A 24,761-nucleotide genomic window follows, 5' to 3' on the forward strand; every position below is an offset into this window, starting at 1 on the left:
ATAATGGTTTTTTTTTAAAAAAACCCATGAATATAGACTTATACGCATCTCCTTTGCAGATTTTTCCATCTTTCTCTTCTGTTGGTTGGCCTACTACAGGATAAAATTCTTGTCAGCTGCAAATAGGCCCCAAACAGACCAGGCAAGATTTTATTTATAATTTATAATTTGATTTATAATTTGCAATAATTCATAGATGATTGATAAATGCAGTAATTTATACTCTGAACTGCTTTTAGACACTGATTTAGGTCTTGAACTTGAAGTGTGACTGGAGGAAATTCATTAGGAGACATTTTCCTTACCTGATAATTTTGACTTGTTTTTGGTTCACTGTTTTAATTAGTTATCTTAAAATCTCAGTTTAAACACCATTATATAATAAGATTTAAAGGAAACATCACTATTTTCCTGTTTTATCATTTTATTTATTCATTCATTTACCGGGCTTCTGGCCACCCTTTCCCTTTCAGGCTCAGTGATTAATATCTTAGATCAATGATGGCGAACCTTTTCGAGACCGAGTGCCCAAATTGCAACCCAAAACCCACTTATATATCCCAAAGTGCCAACACGGCAATTTAACCTGAATACTGAGGTTTTAGTTTAGAATAAATGATTGGCTCCAAGGCATGCGTTACTCAGGAGTAAGCTTGGTGAAGCAACCATGCAACGCTTCAAATGGGTGAATCACGATCCTAGGAGGGTTTACTCAGAAGCAAGCCCCATTGCCAGCAACCGAGCTTACTCGCAGGTAAAGGATCATGCCCAGGCCAGCCTAGATGTGTGTGTGTGGGGGGGTGATTTTCCACGCCCCTCCCACATGATGAACTCTGTGCGCGTGCCCACAGAGAGGGCTCTGAGTGCCACCTCTGGCACCCGTGCCATAGGTTCGCCACCACTGTCCTAGATAGTGCCATGTGTGGTTCAAAAGGTAGGCTGAAAAGATATAAATATAAGTATATATTATGTGCCTGAATGAAGATCCTGTACTCAGGGATGACCCCTCTAAGTCTGTGGGGAAGAATACTAAACCCTGAAGGATGGCAAATCCTGAAGAATGACAAGACTAGCAACTCATGCTAGGAGTTGACCTTGCAACGTTTACCAAGGCATCTTTAAAAGACAAAATTTTCAGACAAAATAGGGACATTTACTGTCAAAGAACATGTCTATAAATTAGAAATCATCCCTAATAGGGAGAGCAGAATGTGAAGCTGTAGAAGCAGAATTTCTGCCTTTTGAACAAACTGTTTATGGTACCAGGTTCTCTGCTCCAAAACACAAGGAGGTCTAGTTGTTGACAGTAAATAGATGGGCTGTTTGCTGTACCTTCTGCAAGTTTTGCTTTTCCAATGACCTCCAGCTTCTGCTGAGTTCCCTGTGGCACCATCAGGCTGGAACTAGTTCCAGGGCAGAAACTAACTAAGCGGTACCTGTTTTGTCTGCCACTGTATGACAACCTTTCCCCCCTCCAGAGTCATCACCCTACCAAGCCTGTCTGCCAAACTCTCCAGGGCAGAAACAGAGGGACAAACTGAGCTGAAGACCAGCTTGCAGGGAGGTCTTTCTTCTACTTTCAGGCGCTGCACTTCCAAAGGGTAAGGCCGGGGCTTGGCATGCAGGAAGGAGGGGAGGGAGAGGTTATATGTGCACATTTGGAAGACGATTGCCAATATTTTTTTTCCTGGCTTTAATAACTGCAGAAATTCAACCCATAAAGTTTTCCTCATGTCCATGCCCTGACAGGAACATCTTTGCTTGCACTTTTAAAGGTGTGTGTGTGTTTTGTTTTTGCCATCAAGTCACAGCTGATGCATTGGAACTAGGGTTTTCAAGGCAAGAGACTTTGTGAGGTGGTTTGTCATTGCCTCCAAGACCCTGGTATTCCTTGGAGATCCCACATCCAATACTAGCCAGAGTCAGAGGCTGAGAGTGTGTGACTGGCCCAAGGTCACCCAGGCCAGCTTCCATGGCACAAGTGGGGATTTTAACCTGGGTTTCCCAGGTTTGAATCCAATATCTTAACCACTACGCTGGCTCTCTTTGAAGGTATATGAACGAGTGGTGGGATTCAGCAGGTTTGCACCACTTTGGCGGAACCGGTTGTTAAAATGGTGCTTGTAAATAACCAGTTGTTAAATTATTTGAATCCCACCACTGGAACCGGTTGTTAAATTATTTGAATCCCACCACTGATATGAACCCTAAAAAAAGAAGGCTGGCAACCATAAGATACAGGAATCCTGTACGGTCCACCTGAGATGAAGTAACTCAGAGTTTAGAATGTGAATCTGTCTATGGAATGTGTGTGCTTGTGCGTGTGTGTGACTCTACTACAACACATGATCTGTTTTCAAAGCCAGCATGCAGTAGCAGTTAGAGCAACCAACTTAACTAGGATCAAATCCCACTCAGAAGCTTGCTGGCTGACCTTGGGCCCTCCCAGGTATCTGCCACCTGTGGTTCTTCCGCACAAGCCAAATAAAACGTTTTCAGGCAGGAAATAAAATATTTCTTCCATTGAGCTCTGCATGGCTCTTAGCCTCAAACATTTCATTTCCTGCCTCAAAATGTTTTATTTGCATGCTGTTCCCAAGTCTGATCTTGCCACAGTAATCCCCGCAACAGTCACCTCCAGATTAGATTTCTGCAATGCGCTCTGCAAAGGGCTACCCTTGGGTCAGTTCTGGAAACTCCAGCTGGTCCAGAATGCAGCAGCGAGGGTCTTGACTGGGACAATACCATGGTGATCACACATCCAACCAGTGCTCTGCCAGCTGCACTGGCTCCAGGTAGAGCACAAGATCAGGTTCAAGGTGCTTGTACTTAGTTTAGGTACAAGGCCCTTAACAGTCTGGGGTCTGCGTTCCTTAGGGACCATTTTGCCTGGTATGTTCCCCAGTGAACATTGAGATCAGGAAATAACAACTGACTGGTGGCCCCTGGTCCCAGAGAAGTGTGATTAGCCTTGACCAGGACTAGGGCTTTCTCAGCCCTGGCCTCAGAAGGGTGGAACGCTCTGTCTAGAGAGACCAGGACCCTGCGGGATCTCTTCTAATTCCATAGGGCCAGTAAGACAGAATTGTTCCACTTGGCTTATGGTTGAGGCAACTGTGGTACCAGCTGGCCTCTTCCTCCTCTTCTCTTCCCTTCCCTCTCCTCCCCTTGCCTTCGTTTTCCACTTGTCTCCTTTCCTCTGTATTGCCCTCCCTTCCTGTTTATCATTTTTTGCCCCCACTAGTTGGGATTTAGATGTGTCACACCCCAAGATGCAGTAATTGCCATTTGAATCTACTGAAATAGTTGAATTTGTGGAAGTTTTAAGGATGGTGTTTTAATGTTGATTGTTTCTAATGTGTATAGATGCTTATTTATTGTATTTAAAGTATGTTGTAAGTCGCCTTAAGCCCAAAAGGGGAGAGGTGGCCTATTAAATTGAAGTAATAATAATGATGACGATGTAAAGCTGTATATTTTTAGTTATACAAAAGGACTTTTTCATACTGGTTCTTCGTTAGTCTCTTGCTCTGAATGTTGATGTGGGTGGTGAAAGCAGCTTATCTTCATTCCAGCTGGGACTTTATGAGTGACTTGGTAGGGGTTTCCATGGTAGAGGCAGACGGGGGGGGTGGTTTTACCATTGTCTGCCTCTGCACAACAAACCTGACGTTCCTTGGTGATCTCCCATCCAAATGCTAACCAGGGCTGACCTTGCTTAGCTTCTGAGATCTGGGTAAGCCAGGGCTGTTGTCAGGGTAAGCGTTTATGTAGTAGCTCTTTAATTATAAAAGTTTGCTGACCCCTAGTCTAACCTGTTTCATAGGGCAGTTCTGAGATACAACACAGTGGTGTATCTGCCTAGGGACATGGGGTACCCCATGTTCCCCGAGCTATAGCTCATTCTGGTCGCGTGGGACGGGCTGATAAATTGGCCCCTCCATTGACCCAGGAGTCCAAAGGCCGAGGGAAGGTGGGAAATCTGATGAGACATGGAGACCTCATCCAGATTTTTGGCGCCCCAGCCCTGCCCATGTCAATCATCTTTTGATGATGTGGGTGAGGAACCAAGGGAAGCCGAGGAAGTCTGATGAAGACCGCGGAGCCTGGTCTTTGTCCCTCCCTTGGCCCCCCGGGCCCCATGTCATTGAAGGGCCAAGGAGGATAAGTCCTGACAGGCCTCAGTGCCTCCTCATCGAACATCAGCCCCTCCCTAAAGCCCGCCCACACATCATCTCGAGGGCCGAGGCAGGGAGGATGAAGTCTGAGGAAGCTCTGTGCCTTGTCAGACTTCCACCTCCCATGGCCCCGCCTACGACATGTGGGGTTGAGCCGAGGGAGGATGAAGTTTGATGAAGCATGGAGCCTACTCAGACTTTAGCCCCTCCCTCCAGCCCTGCCCACATTACTCCCAGAAGCCAAGGCAGGCAGAATGAAGTCTGAGGAGGCTCCGTGCCTTATCAGTCTTCCGCCTCCCTCGACTCCACCCCCACGTGTACCTGCTGCTGGGCTGAGGGAGAGGCTATGTGCTTTGTCAGGCTTCATCCTCCCTTGGCCCCGCCCACGACATGCGGGGCTGAGGGAGGCGGAAGTCTGACGAGGCATGGAGCCTCTCCCTTGGCCCAGCAGCAGGGACGCGTGTGGGCTGGGGGCACCAACTGGAGTTTGTTCTGTCTCCGGGTGCTGTTTGGCCACAGTCGCCTCTGCAACAACAACAAGCCTTTATTGGCATTTACAGTTGTGAGAATAAACGGACTGACAAAAAACCATGTTTGCTTCTGAGGTGCTTGGAGGATGAATTGGATAAAAATATGACAGAAAAATGTGAAAGGCCTAGTTATCCTTTGCAACCCACAAGCTGAATTCTACAAACTGATAAGCAGTTTATTGGTCAGCTGCCTCTGTGGCAATCTATCTTCCTACACATTTTTACCCCACCCTTCCTCCAACTAAATCAGGGCATTTATAATTTTTTAATCTATTTACTTCATTAATGACCCACCTGTCTCCCAAGAGCAACTTACATAATTCTCATCTCCATTTTCTCCTCACAGCAGTCCTGTGAGGTAGGCTAGATTGAGAATGCATGACTGGCCTAAGGCCACCCAACAAACTTCTTTGGTAGAGTGGAGATTGGAACTCGGGTCTCCCAAATCCTAGTCCAGTCACTACACTAGATATAGCTCCCCCTCTCATTTGCTCTTTTATTTTTGTTTCATATTTCTTTTTGATGCAGATATTACTTCCACTGTGATTGTACCTCCTGAAGCTATGGAATTTTCCAAACTTCCCAAAATTGGGGATGCAGAGAACGAGAGTTTGCTGGGATTTGTACATGGTGTCTCTGGACCAGGTGGGTACTGTGTTGGCAGACCAGGAGATTTCCTGTTTAAAGTGGGAGGCCTGTCAGCACTATTTCTCAGTCTTAGACCCTTTCTGCACAGGCAAAATAGAGCGCCCAAGAAATGGCAAAAACGCCATCCCTGGGCAGCAGCAGTGCTGTTCTGTGCGCCCCAGAGCAGCGTGAAGGTGCCACTTTTAACCCTGGAGGTCGGAGGGCAGTGTGGGCAGGTCCCTGTAACCCTCCAGAGCGATGCTGGACGGGATGGTGAATGGAAGGGGGCAACCGGAGGCAGCTCTGTATGGAGCCACCTCTTTGGCTGAGGGGAAAGTCGGGGCTGCTTACACGATAGCGTGCGAACGGTCCCAGAGCCTCCACCGGCATAATTCATGATGGTGGAGGTGTGTTTCCATGCGTGTGCGGAAAGGGCCTTTGGGCCACACTGCATGGTACTTTCTCCCTGGTTTGCTTCATGTCAAACAGTCATTGTGATATCTGTGCTGTGCTGATGACATGTGACTGCCCCTGCCTTAACCCTAACCCTAACCCCGTGGTGGCGAACCTTTGGCACTCCAGATGTTATGGACTACAATTCCCATCAGCCCCTGCCAGCATGGCCAATTGTAGGGGCTGATGGGAATTGTAGTCCGTAACATCTGGAGTGCCAAAGGTTCACCACCACTGCCCTAACCTATTATTTTTATTTAATTTATTTTTTGTTACAATTTTGGGAACAATTTATGACTGAATACATTAAATAAAAATAATAGATTAGGGTTAGGGTTAAGATAAGAGCAGGGTCTTGAACCTGCCTTAGTGTTATGGTGAGTTCTAGGGCGCAGTCCATGAATTGGGCTATGGTCAGTTTCAGGTTTTCGGTTTTTATAACAATTTTGGGAACAATTTATGACTGAAAAAAGAGAAGTCTGGACACAGTGTATAACAGACTTCTCTTTGTGATACACCTCTGAAGATACCAGCCACAGATGCAGGTGAAACATTAGGAACAAGATCTACCAGACCACGGCCATGCAGCCCAGAAAACCCACAACAACCAACATTGAAAATGATGCTGTTTGGGGATTGGGTGGGGAATCTACCCTGAAAAAGCATCACTTTCAATGTTGTTTAAACTAGGGAGCCCAGAGTCTCCCTTTAAGGTGGATTTAAAAGGAGAATCTGGGCTCTCTAGTGTAAACAACATAAATAGTGATGCTGTTTCAGAATGGATTTCCCTCCCTTCAAAAATAGAATAACTTTCAATGTTGTTTAAACTAGGGAGCCCTGGGTGTGTTCAGATTTGTGTGTTGGGGCATGTTCTATAATGTGATGGTGACTTTGAGATGACCTGATGCAAAAAATGTTGTTTGGTCATGGTGGGGGAGGGTGGCCGCCCATATGGGGTGGGGGGCGCAAAACTCAGATTTTTGTCCTGGGCTCTATTTTCCCTAGCTACGCCTCTGGGCAACAGTAATCCCTAGAGGTAGGAAAGCAGAGATGGAGTAGCCATTACAGCTCATGGTGGGCTGATACTCTGGGGGGAAGAATTAGGACTAATAAAAGGAAACACTTCTTCATGCAACGTGTGATTGATGTTTGGAATATGCTGCCACAGGAGGTGGTGATGGCCACTAACCTGGATAGCTTTAAAAAGGGCTTGGACAGATTTATGGAGGAGAAGTCCATCTATGGCTACCAATCTTGATCCTCCTTGATCTCAGATTGCAAATGCCTTAACAGTCCAGGTGCTCAGGAGCAGCAGCCGCAGAAGGCCATTGCTTTCACATCCTGCGTGTGAGCTCCCAAAGGCACCTGGTGGGCCACTGCGAGTAGCAGAGTGCTGGACTAGATGGACTCTGGTCTGATCCAGCAGGCTAGTTCTTATGTTCTTATGTTCTTATGGGGGGTGGCCTCCCCCCTGGGGCTACCAGAATCCAGAGGCATTTTCCCTTCAGGGTCACCACAGCCCAAAGATTGGTGCAGAGAAAGAGGGCTTTTCATGGTGAGTGGTGCACTCTTTTGGCCTACAGCTGCCCTTCCCAGCTTTGCCACAAGCCAGTGAAGGACAAGATGGGCCCACCCAGCTTCGCTTCACAAGGGGTGGGACATGCCCACCCAGCCTAGCTTTGCGGTGGCAGGGACAGACCTAACCGCAATGAAACGGCCTAACTGCAATGAGATACAGCCCCTTTGGGCAGAGGTCCCTTTCCCCACTTTTGCAGAGGTGGATTCCTGGCAGGCTGGACTAGGGGCTCATTTCCAGCCCCAGGCACAGTTCCCCCTCACTCCACCCCTGGTTTCTACTTTGCACCAAGCTTTGTCAAGAGCCAACAGGATCTGGCTGTTTAAAAGGATTTACTTTCCAGTCTCTGTAATGGGATTTTTACTCCCATAGACAAACTACCTATCATCAACAAGGGGATCCACCCTGTTGATCCTGGCTCTCTTGTGCATGGAAAATTCAGGGGAGTGTGTGTGTGTGTTCATGAGCTGGAGGATTTAATGAATATGAGGTGGGGTAAACTAGGATGGCAGGAGGGCCAGTCCATTCATTGGCTGGCACTAACTGAAGAAGAAGGAGGAGGAGGAGGAGAAGGAGAAGGAGAAGGAGAAGGAGAAGGAGAAGGAGAAGGAGAAGAAGAGGAGAAGTTGGAGTTGGAGTTATATCCCCCTTTATCTCCTGTAAGGAGACTCAAAGGGGCTTACAATCTCCTTGCCCTTCCCCCCTCACAACAAACACCCTGTGAGGTGGGTGGGGCTGAGAGAGCTTCTTAGAGCTGTGACTAGCCCAAGGTCACCCAGCTGCCATGTGTGGGAGTTCACAGGCTAATCTGAATTCCCCAGATAAGCCTCCACAGCTCAAGTGGCAGAGCGGGGAATCAAACCCGGTTCCTCCAGATTAGAATGCACCTGCTCTTAACCACTACACCACTGCTGCTCCTTGTCATAAGATCTGTCATTCTCTCCCACTGCCAGTGGTGATCGCCTGTAAGATGTCTGGGGCTGCCATGTATGAGCTGGTTCGTGTTGGCCACGCTGAGCTGGTAGGCGAGATAATCCGTCTGGAGGGTGATCTGGCCACCGTCCAAGTGTACGAGGAAACCTGTATCCTTCCTGACTTTCTTCAACTGTGTTGGCTGTTCGTTTTCTTCCCTATCTGCCCAGATACTACCCTTTCCCCTACATTTTACCAACAATCTCCTTTCCCTTCCCCCCTCACAACAAACACCCTGCGAGGTGGGTGGGGTTGGTTACATTGCCTAGGACAGTGGTGGCGAACCTATGGCACAGGTGCCAGAGGTGGCACTCAGAGCCCTCTATGTGGACCAGCGCAAACAGAGTGCCCCCCCATCTAGGCTGGCCTGGCCTCGATTATTAGCATTAAACCTAAGACCTAGTTTTGGGGAAGCAGTGTAGGTAACCCTGTTAAGCGCTATTAAACCCCACTGATTTTCATGCAAAGAACTAAAGCGCAATCCTTTACCCGGGAGTAAGCTCAGTTGCTGGCAATGGGGCTTGCTTCTGAGTAAACCCTCCTAGGGTCGTGATTCACCCATTGGAAGAGTTGCTCAGTTGCTTCAAAGCCAAGCCACCGATTACCATCAAGCTTACTCCTGAGTAAAACATGCCTTGGAACCAACCGTTTTTTCTAAACTAAAACCTCAGTATTCAGGTTAAATTGCCGTGTTGGCACTTTGCGATATATAAGTGGGTTTGGGGTTGCAATTTGGGCACTCGCTCTTGAAAAAGGTTCACCATCACTGGCCTAGGACCATGTGAGCCCACGTGGTGCCTATGTAGGAAGGCAGAGATTCACCTCTTAAGGTCATCTCAACAAGGAAGATACCTCGGGTGTGACTCCTCGTGTGTGAGACAAAGACACATAGCCTTAACCAATAGCTTGATCAATGAGCTGGTCATGAAACTCTGACCTCAGTAACTAATTAGGATGCACATAGTTAACCCCTTAATATCTGAATTGTGACAGACACTGGCAAATCCCAACACATAGAGTCCACTCTCCAAAGCAACTGTTTTCTCCAGGAAAACTGATCTGTGTAATCTGGAAATCAGCTATAATTCCTGGGGATCTTCAGGCCCCAGCTGGAGGTTGACAACCCTAAGGTGTTCTCTTGGTCTTCTCTTGCCAGCATGGCGTAGTGGTTAGTATATGATACTAGCATCTGAGAGACCCAGGTTAGAATCCCCATGCTGCCTCGGAAACTTGCTGGGTAACCTTGGGCTAGTCACAAGCTCTCAGCCCAACCTACCCCCATGTGAGGATAGAATGGAGGAGAAAGGAACAAAGTAATTCATTCATTCATTCATTCATTCATTCATTCATTCATTCATTCATTCATTCATTCATTCATTTATTTATTTATTTATTCCCTTAGAATTTCATACCCCATCCCGAAGGTTCTGGAAGTGATTAGTACAATATAAAAAACCATACAGTATCAGATAAACACTACTACTAATCAATAAAACTCACTAAAACCCCATATAGACAGCGATTAATACAATTAAATAATTAAACAGTTAAATAATTAAATAAGAGGCGTCCAGAAAATCCACATTTAAAACCTTCCCCAAAGAGGGAGGACAGCGGGCCCCTCAATATGAGGGTTACCCTGATGTAAAACAACACAGGGAGCGAAGAGGGGGCACCACCACCAGCGGCTGGGCACTCCAAAGGCCCGTTGGAACAACACAGTCTTACAGGCCCTGCGGAACTCGCCAAGGTCCCACTTTAGGTCCCCATTGGGGAGAAAGGCACAGTTTAAACAAAACAAACACGTAAGCGCATGCATGATAGGTGTAAGCACTGGAGCATCTGTTTTGGGTTTCTCTACTGGTTCAGTCAACCACACTTTCTATCTAGAAAAGAAGGGCTTCCTTCCTAATACCACAACATATGAAGTCCTTTTATGTGGGAATGGGAAGTAACCAGTGGTGAGATTCAGCCGGTTCGCGCCACTTCGGTTGTTAAAATGGTGCTTGTAAACAACCAGTTCTTGAATTATTTGAATCCCACCACTGGAACCGGCGGTTAAATTGTTTGAATCCCACCCCTGGACATAACTCAATGGCAGAGCAACTTGCGCTGGATACAGAAGGTCCCAGGTTCAATTCCTGGCACCTCTCTGGAACCAGGTAGTGAATTATGTGAAAGTTCTCTACCAGAAAGCTACCAACACTACTGATCTTTGGGTGCTGCGTGGTTTCCGGGCTGTATGGCCGTGTTCTAGCAGCATTCTCTCCTGACGTTTCACCTGCATCTGTGGCTGGCATCTGAAGATGCCAGCCACAGATGCAGGTGAAACGTCAGGAGAGAATGCTGCTAGAACATGGCCATACAGCCCGGAAACCACACAGCACCCCAGTGATTCCGGCCATGAAAGCCTTCGACAATACTACTGATCTTGATAGGCTGAGGGTCTGACTCAGTGTAAGGCAGCCTCCTGAGTAGCCTCTCCTCACTTCCCTCCCTCCCCCCTCTGTTGTCAATCAAAGGCTTTTCCTGAGCATTTACTATAGCGGGGGTCTGCGTGGGGGATCCAGTACTACGGACCGGGAAGCCGCTGTCAGTGGAGCTTGGCCCTGGCATCATGGGGTCCATCTTTGACGGGATCCAGCGCCCCCTGAAGGACATCACAGAGCTCACCAAGAGCATCTACATCCCCCGGGGCATCAATATCTCAGCTTTGTCCCGGGATCCCAAATGGGACTTCGTCCCGAGCTCAAACATCCGGGTAAGAGACTCAAATCTAACTGAGCTGGTGGCAGCCAGGTTTCAGCACCTGAAGAGCCATCTCTTTTTTTTCCCTGTTGCACAGAATCAAATCACCTGTGCTATTACTGAAAATCTCTAATTCTGAGACCAGAACTTAACATGTCCAATGAAGCTTTATGTAAATATTTGACTTGACCTAGATTTGCTTACATAATAACATTAGCACAGACACGAAGACTAAAAACTCCGGCTCTTAATATTCCTGCCCTCTCTTCTTCTCATCTTTAGGTCGGCAGCCATTTAACAGGTGGGGATATTTATGGATCTGTGCAAGAAAACTCCCTCATCAAACATAAGATTATGGTGCCACCCCGGTGCCGGGGCACGGTGACTCACATTGCGCCAGCTGGAAGCTACGATATCTCGGTAGGGTGTTCTGTCCGCGGACGGCAGAATCATACATCATATTCTGAACTGGAAACCTCTGCGGGAGGATCATTAATTCTGCACACTGGAGTCAAATATAGAAAAGGGGGGGTAATTGGGCAAACCTGGGTGAACAGGTTTGCTCAAAAAGCCAAATAAAGTTGTTTTTTTAAAAAATGAAAGTGGTGGAAGAAAGCAGGGTATGAATGTTCAAATTAAAGCCCTTCGGGGAGAGTGTAGGATATAAATCCAAATAAAAGGAAGGGAGGGAGGGAGGGAGGGAGGGAGGGAGGGAGGGAGGGAGGGATGGATGGATGGATGGATGGATGGATGGATGGATGGATGGATGGATGGATGGATGGATGGATGGATGGATGGATGGATGGATGGATGGATGGATGGATGGATGGATGGATGGATGGATGGATGGATGGATGGATGGATGGATGGATGGATGGATGGATGGATGGATGGATGGATGGATGGATGGATGGATGGATGGATGGATGGATGGATGGATGGATGGATGGATGGATGGATGGATGGATGGATGGATGGATGGATGGATGGATGGATCACCAACCTCCTGGACTCATTTGCTTCACCGCCATGTCACACCAACTTTGTCTCTTCCCCTTTCCCACCCCTTCCCAAGGATGTGGTGTTGGAGCTGGACTTTGAGGGCGAGAAAGAGAAACTGACAATGGTGCAAGTTTGGCCCGTGAGGCAAATCCGGCCTGTTGCAGAGAAACTACCAGCCAATCACCCACTGCTGACTGGACAGAGAGTCCTGGATGCCCTCTTCCCGTAAGCCATCCTTTCCTGACTCGAATGAAAGGTAGACAAATGGGAGAGGACTCCCTTGTTACACTGATGACCTTCTAGAACAGGGGTAGGGAACCTGCGGCTCTCCAGATGTTCAGGAACTACAATTCCCATCAGCCTCTGTCAGCATGGCCAATTGGCCATGCTGGTAGGGGCTGATGGGAATTGTAGTTCCTGAACATCTGGAGAGCCGCAGGTTCCCTACCCCTGTTCTAGAACAAGAACTGGGGAACAGCAACCGGGGCTGCCGTCTCCAAGTGTCCTCCTGATTCTCATTCCCATCGGAATAGCAGAGATGCAGAATCCCTCTCCTCCATTTTCTCACAGGTGTGTTCAGGGTGGAACCACAGCCATTCCTGGAGCCTTTGGTTGTGGCAAGACAGTCATTTCCCAGTCATTGTCCAAGTACTCCAACAGTGATGTCATCATCTACGTGGGCTGTGGGGAACGGGGCAACGAGATGTCAGAGGTTCTGAGGGACTTCCCCGAGGTGAGATCCCGACTCTTCACAGGGAAGTGGGTGAAGGGTCTCCACGTTGCCTAAGGCCAACACAGACATGTCTACCTAGCGTCGCATTTGTCTTGAGGGTTGATACTGACCGAGAACATTGGTCCATCCAGCCTAGTGCTTTCTACTCCGAACTGCAGTAATTCAACAAGGTCCTTGGGCTGGAATGTCAGTACTTGATGCTGGGATCAAGAGAGATACTGTAGTGTAACTGGTAAAATGGTGGGTTATGATGGGGGAGATCCTTCTTGGCCAAGAATCCAATTTGGTGGCCCTGGGGCAAGACTCTCATTTGTTTTTTTCCCCAGACACTACATCCATGCATACTGGGAATTCAGCAGTTGTACTATCAGGAGCTTTTACTAACTGCAGTGCTCCCAGTATTTTCAATTGCCATTCTGCTTGAACAGGCACAACTCACACAGCTTTGGCCCATGAGCACAATTCAAGTCCAGGAGCACCTTGTCGATCAGCAACATGTCCAGGGCATAGGCTTTCAAGAGTCAAAGCTGTTTGTCAGCCTGAACTCTGAAGAATATATGGCTCTCTCCCCTGTCTCTTACTCCGCCAGAGGCGTATATAGGGAAAATGTAGCTCGATGCAAAATCTGTGTTTTCCGCCCCCTCCCCCGTACGGGCGGCTGCCCTCTCCCACCACGATCAAACAACTTTTTTTGCACTTTAAAATTGTCCAGAGAAGCAGAAGTTTTTTCCTGAGGAGAAGAGGGGGTGGGGGGAGGAATCAAATTCAAAATTGTATTTTTATGGAGGGGTTGACTAATTGGCCCACGTGACTAATTGGCTGCAGCCCAGGGACATATGTCTCCCTGGGCGGTGTGCCCCTGTACTCCACTTTCACCTATTTCCCTCCCATGGTCTGTTTTTTGCCTCTGCCGTATCTTCTTTTCTCCAAGCACCTGGCTTTCTCCTCTCTCCCAGCTGACTATGGAAGTGGACGGCAAGACGGAGACCATCATGAAACGTACCTCGCTTGTCGCCAATACATCCAACATGCCTGTGGCTGCCAGAGAGGCCTCCATATACACAGGTGCAGCTGCTCTTTCCTTGTCCAGTCCTAAGCAGTAATGGGCTCCAGGTGAAGATCATGCCTCTTTTTCTGCCCATAAAATGCAAGCCAGGTTTGGGAAACCTAAACCAGAGGAGCTTTCCTCCACTCAGTTTTGTTCCTCAAAATAGCTTCTCTTTTCTTGCTGTTAGCATTTTAATGGAAAATGATGACATGCCCTTTAGAAAGCATTTGTTTTGGTTACTACCGAAGATGGGATGCTGAACAGCTCCCCGAACGCTGCTAGACAGAGGAAGGGTAAGACGTGACAAACAAATCTGGTAGTCTGATCTAGAAAGGGTTTTACTTTCTTATGTTGGAGGTAAGAAGAAGGTTTCCCCCTTGGTAGAATTGGGCAACACAATAGCAGTGGGTTTCTTTCTTCCCAATACAGCTTGATTCTCATCTTCAAGTAGTTTCCTCTTTAAACGTTCTCTTGCAATGTATCTTCCTTCGTTGTTCTCAGCTCTGTCCTCCCGCGCCCCCCTGCAGGAATCACCCTCTCGGAGTACTTCCGTGACATGGGATATCATGTCAGCATGATGGCTGATTCCACCTCCCGCTGGGCCGAGGCACTTCGCGAAATCTCTGGGCGTTTAGCTGAAATGCCTGCCGGTAAACACCTTCAGCAACCTGAATATCTTAGACTAGCCCGAGCTTGTCAGAAGTTTTAAGCACCATAGAGTTGACCATGGTTAGTTCTTGGGAGGTGAGACTATCAAGGAAGACCAGGGTTGCCATAAAGAAGAACGCAATGGTAGATCACACTTGTTCATCCTTTGTCTTGAAACCCCCCCGAGGGGTCACCATAACTTTGTTGCGTCTTGATGGCACATTAATAATTATAAAACATCTTTATTGTACAAGTCTTTATCCCCCTGAGCCTGAAAAACCAGAGGATTTATGTAAGCTGAAGCATAACCCCCAGCAAGGACATAGATAAGGTGGGTTCACGGGTTTAAACCCCCCCCCTTACATGTCCGGCATGCTTGAAAGCAGAGGCATACCGGGGGTAAATGGTGCCCGGACCCCCGCTGGCCCCCGCCTGGAGACAGGGTTCCGCCCCCCTGCTGCCCCCAACCTCCAGGGAGGCCAGAAGAGACTGCTGTCCCCAGCCTCAGAGAGCTGATTTTATAAGCACTGAGCCTGGGGGGCTGGGCTCAGGAGGCAGGGCCATGCCCCCACCTGCCCCTGGGGGTGTGACCATGCCTCCCCAAGCCACACCCCTCCTAATGACTACTGGGGGCACCAAACCCACCCATAAAAAATCTATACCTATGTCATTGACCCCCTTGTTAATTAAAACACTTCTATACCATCTTTTTTCAGTTCATGACAGATCTAAGGTGTTATAACATTCCATTTCTCAACTGAAGGCTTTTAGCTGATTGTATGTAGGGGTGGCTTGAAATGGCACAGGAACTAGCTTGGGCTTGGCAGAGCCATAGAGGCCATTTGGTTCACACCTGGCCAGTGGCGGTAATGATGGCAGGGTAAATGATGGCAGGATCACCTCTTCCTGTGCCACCGCCAGTGGGGTCCATGCACGGAGGTCCCAAATCACTTGAATCAGACCAACTGTTAGCAGTGTACAAAGAGATGATTCTGGCAATGCCCCATGAGGGACATTTCCAGGAAGTTAAAGGGCCAGTCCACCCCAGACTTTATGCTGTATGTGGGTATATGTGTGTCTAAAGTGCTTCCAAGTCTTAGTTGATAGTTCCAAGGGAATGTCAACTCAATGCATGGCAGCTGTGAAAAAGGCAAACTCTATGCTGGGGATCATTAGGAAAGGAATTGAGAATAAAACTGCAAGGATTGTCATGCCCTTATATAAAGCCGTGGTGCGACCGCACTTGGAGTACTGTGTTCAGTTCTGGTTGCCACATCTCAAAAGGATATCGAAGAGATAGAAAAAGTGCAGAGAAGGGCAACGAGGATGATTGAAGGATTGGAGCACCTTCCTTATGAGGAGAGGCTGCAGCGTTTGGGACTCTTTAGTTTGGAGAGGAGACATCTGAGGGGGGATATGATTGAAGTCTATAAAATTATGCATGGAGTAGAAAATGTTGACAGAGAAATTTTTCTCTCTTTCTCACAATGCTAGAACCAGGGGGCATTCATTGAAAACGCTGGGGGGAAGAATTAGGACTAATAAAAGGAAACACTTCTTCATGCAACATGTGATTGGTGTTTGGAATGTGCTGCCACAGGAGGTGGTGATGGCCACTAACCTGGATAGCTTTAAAAAGGGCTTGAACAGATTTATGGAGGAGAAGTCGATCTATGGCTACCAATCTTGATCCTCCTTGATCTGAGATTGCAAATGCCTTAGCAGACCAGGTGCTCAGGAGCAGCAGCAGCAGAAAGCCATTGCTTTCACCTCCTGCATGTGAGCTCCCAAAGGCACCTGGTGGGCCAAAGCGAGTAGCAGAGTGCTGGACTAGATGGACTCTGGTCTGATCCAGCAGGTTAGTTCTTATGTTCTTATGTTCTTACGTCATAGCCAACTTACGGCAAGCTCACCAAGGGGTTTTCAAGGCATGTGAGAAACCAAGGCAGTCTGCCATGGTCTTCCTTTGCAAGTGTTCCTTAGTGGTCTCCCTTCCAAGCATCAACCCAACTTAGATTTGATCAGACCTGGCTATACCAGGCTGCCTTCCCTCCCAGACTGTTTGCTACACTGACAGTAAGTTTCCCACAAAAAGCGACCTGGAAGTGAGGGCAGGCAAGCTGCACAGCAGGCAGTAGTGTGCCTCCTCGTGTGTAAACAGCGAAATGCGAGGAGGCCCCACTGTGGAGCAGAGAACCCTGAGGAAAACACTCCATGCATTATGGGCCAAAGTTTTAGTCCAGAGAAAGCTTTTCTGACTGGCCTCCCTGAAATTCCTGACACAAACATTGTTCCATTTTGATTTCAGACAGCGGCTACCCAGCCTATCTAGGTGCCCGTTTGGCATCTTTCTATGAGCGAGCTGGGCGTGTCAAGTGCTTAGGCAGCCCCGAGCGGGAGGGGAGCGTCAGCATTGTTGGAGCGTAAGTTTCCTTGTCTGCTCCTGTTCTCATCTCTCTCTGTCGTCTGACTGGGAAAAAAGAGGGAGCATGGGAATCAAAGCGATTCCAGCGAAGGTGCTAAGCCAGCAAAGATCTTTCAGCAGATTAACCGTCTGGCTATTATGCAAGTAATTGATTACATGGGTCTGTTTCAACATCTCAATCAAAAAAAAAAGTTGGATGAAGATGACAGGTAGGTTTCTATGAAGTAAAGAGAACCTGACTTTAAAAAAAAAAAAAAAAAAGCTCTTGGGCCAGATGAAAGGATATCTCTGCAGAAAATGCTTTCTTTGGCACGGTGGAGATTGGGGCAGGAGCACACCTTACCTCCAGGTCTTCCTGGACTATATCTGGCATCATTGGATGTCCTTGCAGGGGAGTGACATTCAAAGAGGGGCTAAATGCTTGCAGCCTAGTGTGCACAAGCCAATTTCATATGGTTGCCTTTCTAGATAAAATCCAGGAAACAACCTTAGATGAAGAAGAAGAAGAGTTGGATTTATATCCTCCCCCCTTTCTCTCCTGTAAGGAGTCTCAAAGGGGCTTACAAACTCCTTTCCCTTCCCCCCTCACAACAGAAACTCTGTGAGGTAGGTGGGGCTGAGATAGAGCTCCGTAGAGCTGTGACTAGCCCAAGGTGTGTGTTGGAGTGCACAGGCTAATCTGAATCCCCCATATAAACCTCCACAGCTCAAGCGGCAGAGTGGGGAATCAAACCCGGTTCCTCCAGATTAGCGTACACCTGCTCTGAACCACTGCTGCTGAATTGGATTGGAAACAACCATATACTTTGAGCTGGTATCCACTGAATAATTATTTCATGCATTTTAAGATTACAGGGAAGTCAGGCACTCTCTTGCCTCCCACCCCACCCCACCCCACCCCACCCCACCACATTTAGAGGAGCAATCTTCTTATAATCTGAGCCGTCCCTTTGCCTAAAGAAAGGAAACTCTTCTTTAGATGGCTCCTGAAAGCTGGGGATCTTTTGTTTTGTTTTGAAATAATGGATAAGAAGCAGGTGAATGGGGTCAGAGGTTGATTCATATGCCGCTATCAATTCCCAAGTACAAAATGCACATGACTTTCATCAGATGTGAAAGGAGAATGTGTGTGAAATTCTGCACATGGTCCTTTGTAGCACTTGAAAGTGAGCATCTCCCTGTGTTCTGAGACCTGGGATTCCTTTCAGTCTTTACAGGTTTTAAGCGTCTTGTTAAAGTCTGGGACACCACACCTATTTCTAGTGTTACTTAGCTTAGCAAAACGAGGGAAACCGCCAATGTTTGCTGTTGTGAATGGTCTCTGTATGTTTCTTGGTTAATCTTAAATTGGATATAATTACAGTTCTCAAAGCTCTTCCTGTATTTCATGGCTGTAGCAGCAGTGGCGAAGCTACAAGGGAAAGGGGGTGCGCCATGCACCGGGCGCACACCTGGGGGCGTGGAAAATCGCCCTTAGGTCCCTCCCCCTTTCCCCCTCCCCCCTCCGCGGCACCCCCCTTTCCCCCCTTACCTTAGTTCCTTTCCTTTTTGAGAACTTTTTCAGGCTGCAAAAGGCCTGTTCGCAGTAAAAACGCCCTGAGGAACTACAGTTCCCAGGAGACCTTGGGGCTCACAAGGTCTCCTAGGAAGTATAGTTCCCATCAGGTCGTTTTTACAGAGAACAGGCCTTGAAACTGGCAACCTAACTCAAAGAACACTAACTAGTAAGAATGAGAAGGAGAAGAAGAGGCGCCGCGGAGGCGGGCAGAAAAATATAAAATGCGCTTGCCCGAGCAGTTGTGGCCTTCTGACTCTGCGTAGTGGAGGTCTTTCATTTCATTTATTACCTGATCCTTTTAACTGGACATGCTAGGGATTGTACATGGGACCTTCTGCATTATATTTGACGAAGCAGGGTGTAGCCAACAAACATAAATGTTGAACTGAAACAAAAGTTTACGTTAGCCTTTAAAGTGCCCCAGGATGCTGCTGTTTATTGTTGAGGTGAGACTGCATCTTGCTGAATGAGGCCAGGCTTTGCATGCAGGAGGTCCCGTGTTCCATGCCAGGCATCTCTAAGCAAAGAAAGGTAGAGGCCATAGCTTAGTGGGAGAGTGTACATTTTGCTCAGAAGACTTCATCCCAAGTTGAATCCCTGGCGAACCTTATTTTAAAGGCAAGGAAAAGGCCACCATCGTGGAGATCTGCTCTATGCCTTCGAGATCTGCTGCTGGTCACAGGTGGATGGGCCAGCTTCAGGTGAAGATATGCAAAATGTTACCCATGCATTCATTTCAGACTTCTGAGAGGCGTGTGCATTTTTGATTAGTGGCTCGGTGATAGAGCATCTCCCTGTGCTGCAGAAGGTCCCAATTGCAATTCGTGGCATCTCCAGTTAGAAGGCCAAAGTAGGAGGTAATGTGAAAGGCGCCTGAGAACGGAGAGCCGCTGAGACAGTATGTTCCTTGATAGTTCTCAGGCTCATTCCGCATGTGCAGAATCATGCACTTTCAACCCACTTTCAATGCACTTTGCAGCTGGATTTTACTGTGCAGAATAGTGAAATCTATTTGCAAAAAATTGTGAAAGTGGATTGAAAGTGCATCGTTCTGCATGTACGGACGGGGCCTCAGTTTATGACAGCCTTATTTGTAATCTGGGTATACACTGGTGACAGATCTTCAGCTGAGATTTGGCTGATCTTCTGCTTTTTTCCATGTGCTCTTAGGGTGTCCCCTCCTGGCGGTGACTTCTCTGACCCAGTGACCTCAGCAACACTGGGGATTGTCCAGGTAAGACTCCATTATCACTGCCAATTCTTCCGTTGCGCATTGCCTTGCATGGTCAAGCCAACCTCTCACTTTTTTTGTGGTCCCCAATCCAGGTCTTCTGGGGCCTGGACAAGAAACTTGCCCAACGGAAGCACTTCCCGTCTGTGAACTGGCTCATCAGCTACAGCAAGTACATGCGGGCGTTGGATGAACACTATGAACGGCATTATCCTGAGTTTGTTGCCTTGCGCACCAAAGCCAAAGAGATCCTGCAGGAGGAGGAAGACTTGGCCGAGATTGTCCAGCTGGTTGGGAAGGTGAGGGAAAGGGAAGCAGAAAAGGGGCACTGGGGGTGAGAGAAGTTATGGGGAAGGAGCACATGGCTCAGGGTGAGACTTGAGGGATGCTCTTTGGTTCCCTTGCAGACCCTTGTTCTTTCCATTCTGAAATCTAAATACTTGAAAATCCCTTTACCTGCAATACTGGCCAATTATGCGCATGGTGTCTGCTGTGCAATGGGGTGGATGTTAGTTGCGGCAATATTTCTTGTATGGATGTATTTCCTCAAGCCCCGCTTTCACTTTCCATTCTCTCCGTGGCAAGCAAGTTCACTTCTAGCACGATTTTAATTTGCTTTGCTGCCAGAGTGAGCACAACTTTGCCTTGGACATCTTTCCTCCGCCTGCAACCAGCCTTCCCACTCCCTCACACTGCCATTCACGCCTTTCCTCTCACACACCCCTTCTACGTTGCTGGCTGCTTCGAGCCATAGAAAAGAAACTCACTCACTCAGTCAAAACACACCGACCTCTAATTCTCATATTTATATATATTGATACAATAATAACAGAGAGTGCTTGGAAATAACAAGCCTCTTCTTTGGCGGCGGCGGTAGTAGCAGCAGCAGAAAGTGTGTGTGTGTGGAGGGGAGGGGAGGGGGGGATATCAGCTCTACACATGGTCCCCTTCTTTAGCAGCCTGTTGTCCAGGGAATTGTTTTGCCTCTTCCATTTGGGGTGGGGGGATTATTTTTGGAATAGTGATATTGATATAAGTGCAGTTTAAAGGGCTAAATCAGCAATCTTGAATATTGGGTGTTATGAGATCTGTGCCTTTAAGGATTACTTGATGGGAGGAGTTAAGGCAGGGGTAGGGAACCTGCGGCTCTCCAGATGTTCAGGAACTACAATTCCCATCAGCCCCTACCAGCATGGCCAATTGGCCATGCTGACGAAACTGATAGGAGTTATGAGCTCGGAAACCTGGGATGGAGTTAAGGGAACCAGGCCCTGGAGAGTTCTCTTTAGAAAACCTCCATGGCAGGAGTGAGTGCCTCCTCATGTGTAAACAGAGAAATGTGAGAAAGGAAGCACTACAAGCCCTCTTGAGGAGACAAAGTTCTTGAGTGGGTTCCATGCATAATAGGCCACCGAAAGAGACAGCAGACATGAACAGAAATTATTAAGTGAATGACACTGGATATCAAGTGTGTGGCCTGCAAGGTCAGATCAGTGCATGTTACAGATCCCTGATGGTTTTCTCCTTCCCCCTGCTCCCTTTTCTTCTGGTTCTGCCTTCTTTTTAACACCCAGGCCTCTCTTGCTGAAGCTGACAAGATCACCCTCGAGGTGGCCAAACTGATCAAGGATGACTTTCTTCAGCAGAACGGCTACTCTTCCTATGACAGGTCAGAGGCTGGTCCAGACTTCGTTTCAGCCTGCAGGCATTCTCTATAGTGTTGTGAAACACGGTATTCATCTTACATTGCGTGGGTAACACAGGAGCCTGGCGGACAAGTTTAACCACTGGCATACCTTTAAAACTGAGCTTAAGAAGTGTATGAAACTTGATGGCCTTCCTGCTACAGAATGTTAGGCAGTAGAACCTCAGGCAAAAAAAAAGGTCATTATCTATGGAGGAAATGGAACAGACCTTTAACAGAAAACTTCTCCAATTAAATTCAGTCAGATACCTCAGTGAATAAGTGAAATGTTTAGTAAGATGGCTCAGATCCAGCAGGGAGATGGCCTGTTGACATCTGTGGTTCCTCCTCTGTAGTCAGGGACAAACCAGAGACTTCTGTCTCCTTTTGTGGCTCTGCCTTCCAACTGCGAAACTGCTGCTTTCCGTCTCCTCATAATAGGGTTGCCAGGTCCTCCCTGGTCCCCAGCAAGGAGTGGAGGGGGTTGGGTTGACAGACCCAGGGTGGAAACTCCTGGAGATTTGGGGGAAGGGGGTGGAGCTTAGGGAGGACAGGGACCTCCGTGGAGTGCAGTACCACAGGCAACAGAGACATAAGCTACCCCAGCTGAAATGAGCAGGTTTTCACACTGCCTGTCCAGTTTGTCAGATTTTCCTACTTCCACTTAGAATCTCTGTTTGGAATCCAGTTGGCCATGCTAGCAGGGGCTGATGGGAATTGTAGTCCATGAACATCTGGAGAGCTGCAGGTTGCAGACCCCTGGTTTGGATGGTTCTTCTCAAGGCCCCAAGAAGCATTGCAGCTGCCCACACTGCATGTTCCCCTTTGCACTCAGCAGACCATCGCATCCACTGGCCGTCCCACAGCCTTCTCCATTTAGAGCAGCCTGCAGAATCACACCCCCTCAGGGCACTGATCAGAAGTGCTGCCCGTTTTGCTTGTTCTCAGAGCCGGAGATATCCTCACTGGATAATGGTTTAATGTTCCAAAGGGGCCAGGACAGCACCACTGACCATAATTTTGCCATCCAAAGCAGCCGCTTTCTCCAGAGAAACTGATCTCTGTACTCCAAGGATGAGCTATAATCTAGGGCAGTGGTGGCAAACCTACGGCACTCCAGATGTTCATGGACTGCAATTCCCATCAGCCCCTGCCAGCATGGCCAATTGTGCCATAGGTTCGCCACCACGGATCTAGGGGATCCCTAGGTCCCAGCTCAAAGCTGGCAACCCTATCTCCTAAAGAGGTACCTTATGTCTGGATGGATGCCATCCTGTGTGGCCCACTAGCCACGAAAATGCATGCATTTGAGCAAGCATTTCCAAGAAATCTTTCACCGGTCAAAAGAAAGGGTCAGGTTTTGACTTAATGTTGTTGTTTTTTGCTGTCAAGTCACATCTGACTTGGGGCAAGAGTCGTTCAGAGATGGTCTGCCTGCCTCAGCAACACAATTCTGGTATTTCTTGGAGGTCTCCCATGCAAATACTTGCCAGGGTCAGCCCTGCTTAGCTCCTGAGAGTTGATGAAATCAGGCTAATCTGGGCTAACCAGGTCATTGCTTCGACTTAATATCCATGGTTATATATGCTGGACAATGGATCAGAGAGAAGGTGTTTTCCAAGCTGCTCTCCTGTCCTTGACAGGTGTGTGTGTGTTTGATGCTCTTGCTGTTCAGACTCAGGTGTGATCTCTCCCCTTTCCTCCACTGTATCCCATTCCAGATTTTGTCCTTTCTATAAGACGGTAGGCATGCTCCAAAATATGATTGCCTTCTACGACCTGGCCCGCCACGCCGTGGAGTCCACAGCCCAGTCCGAGAACAAGATCACTTGGGGCATAATCCGTGAGAACCTGAATGACATCATGTACAAACTGAGCTCCATGAAGTTCAAGGTGAGGCTGCGGTAGGGTTGCCAACTGGAGGATTTGAGTGTGGGAGAGTGGGATTTAGGGAGGGAAGAAGAAGAAGAAGAAGAAGAAGAAGAAGAAGAAGAAGAAGAAGAAGAAGGAGGAGGAGGAGGAGGAGGAGGAGGAGGAGGAGGAGGAGTTTGGATTTATACCCCACCTTTCCCTCCTGTAAGGAGACTCAAGGTGGTTTACAAGCTCCTTTCCCTTCCTCTCCCCACAACAGACACCTTGTGAGGTAGGTGGGGCTGACAGAGTTCTGAAGAACTGGGACTAGCCCAAGGTCACCCAACAGGAATGTAGAAGTGCAGAAACACATCTGGTCACCAGATAAGCCTCCGCCACCCAGGGGCCTCAGTGGGCTATAATACCAATCCATTGTCTAGTTTACCTTTCTTTGATGAGCCTGCTACTCATAAATCTTCCTTCGTTTCTTTACCAAGGATCCAGTAAAGGACGGAGAGGCTAAGATCAAAGCTTATTACGCCCAGCTTGGTGAGGAAATGCAGAATGCATTCCGCAACCTGGAGGACTGAAAAGAGAGCGAGAAGAGATTGAATGACTTGGTTGGGTGCCGCCGTCCCCATCAAGAACTCTTGCTAAGCGACCCTTCTTCATAGGGGACATTTGGCTGACAACCCCAGATCCCATCTAGAAGCACCCGTGTGTGGCTACTTGGGGTGGTTGCAGCATCATAAGCAAAGCGACTGGACGCCACGTTTTGGGTGGGACTGTTTGCACTTTTGCCCAAGAAATCCAAATGTCATCGCTTGAATAAATTTGGCAGTTATTTATTGGAGTCGTGGTTTGTTTTGGTTTATTTGCTTGTTTTTTTGGTAATTCATTAGTTAGTTATTTATGGAAATGCTGTAGTGCCTCTCCAGGAACCTGCCCAACATGGCTTATAAAATAAAAATACAATTTTTAAAAATAATGACACTAATTAAAATCCAGCCTTAAAGAAACTCCAGCTCAGCACAAGAACATAGATCATCCCAGCAAACCATTGACAGCTTACAATGAGAATTTCCAATTACAATGTTGTTAAACTGTCAAGCCCTTAATTAAAAGTCTGGCTGAATTCTTTGGTCAAGCGTTGTAGATGCCAGGTTAGTTTCAAAGAAGGCCATTCCACAAGTGAGGTGCTGGTACTGAAAAGCCCGGCCTCCGAAGAGCCACTGCCACTCTGAGTAGCCCGTAGTGACCCCGATGGACCAGTGATCTGATTCATGGGATGCAAGAGGGGATTTAGCCTCTAAATGTAACTTCAAACAAAAACCGTGCTGGAGCAATATGGGGTTGGAGAAATGCTGCTCTAAACAATAGTCACTGATCCCTGTGGGGTTATGGCCGGGGGAGAGGGTCACAGGACCAATCTGCTTTGCTTATTCCCATCACAAGAGAAAGGGCTTTAACCCCCTGCTGCTTCCTGCATCAGCAAAA

At 47.9% G+C, this 24,761-nt stretch overlaps 1 protein-coding gene across 1 annotated transcript; it reads left to right on the top strand.

Annotated features, from left to right (window-relative positions):
* The first annotated feature begins 711 nt into the window (after positions 1–711).
* On the top strand, positions 712–24,106 carry LOC125442213 (V-type proton ATPase catalytic subunit A-like). Its single transcript, XM_048513439.1, has 16 exons — positions 712–754; positions 1,479–1,601; positions 5,237–5,353; positions 8,318–8,446; positions 10,883–11,097; positions 11,367–11,504; positions 12,160–12,311; positions 12,657–12,819; positions 13,776–13,884; positions 14,395–14,517; positions 16,824–16,938; positions 19,669–19,732; positions 19,825–20,028; positions 21,304–21,398; positions 23,135–23,306; positions 23,762–24,106. The coding sequence occupies exons 3-16, from the start codon at positions 5,272–5,274 to the stop codon at positions 23,852–23,854; spliced, it is 1,854 nt and encodes a 617-aa protein (XP_048369396.1). The 5' UTR covers positions 712–754; positions 1,479–1,601; positions 5,237–5,271; the 3' UTR covers positions 23,855–24,106.
* Positions 24,107–24,761: the final 655 nt, after the last annotated feature.

This window comes from Sphaerodactylus townsendi, linkage group LG01, assembly GCF_021028975.2.
Source record: "Sphaerodactylus townsendi isolate TG3544 linkage group LG01, MPM_Stown_v2.3, whole genome shotgun sequence".
In the NCBI taxonomy this organism is placed as follows: Eukaryota; Metazoa; Chordata; class Lepidosauria; order Squamata; family Sphaerodactylidae; genus Sphaerodactylus; species Sphaerodactylus townsendi.

What these genes read in the sequence shown, in the direction of transcription:
- LOC125442213 (XM_048513439.1), top strand. Translation starts at nt 5,272, where the DNA reads ATGGAATTTTCCAAACTTCCCAAAATTGGGGATGCAGAGAACGAGAGT. An exon ending in GTCCTGGATGCCCTCTTCCC is followed by an intron (nt 12,312 to 12,656) that starts GTAAGCCATCCT and finishes ATTTTCTCACAG; the next exon opens with GTGTGTTCAGGGTGGAACCA. An exon ending in CAACACTGGGGATTGTCCAG is followed by an intron (nt 19,733 to 19,824) that starts GTAAGACTCCAT and finishes TCCCCAATCCAG; the next exon opens with GTCTTCTGGGGCCTGGACAA.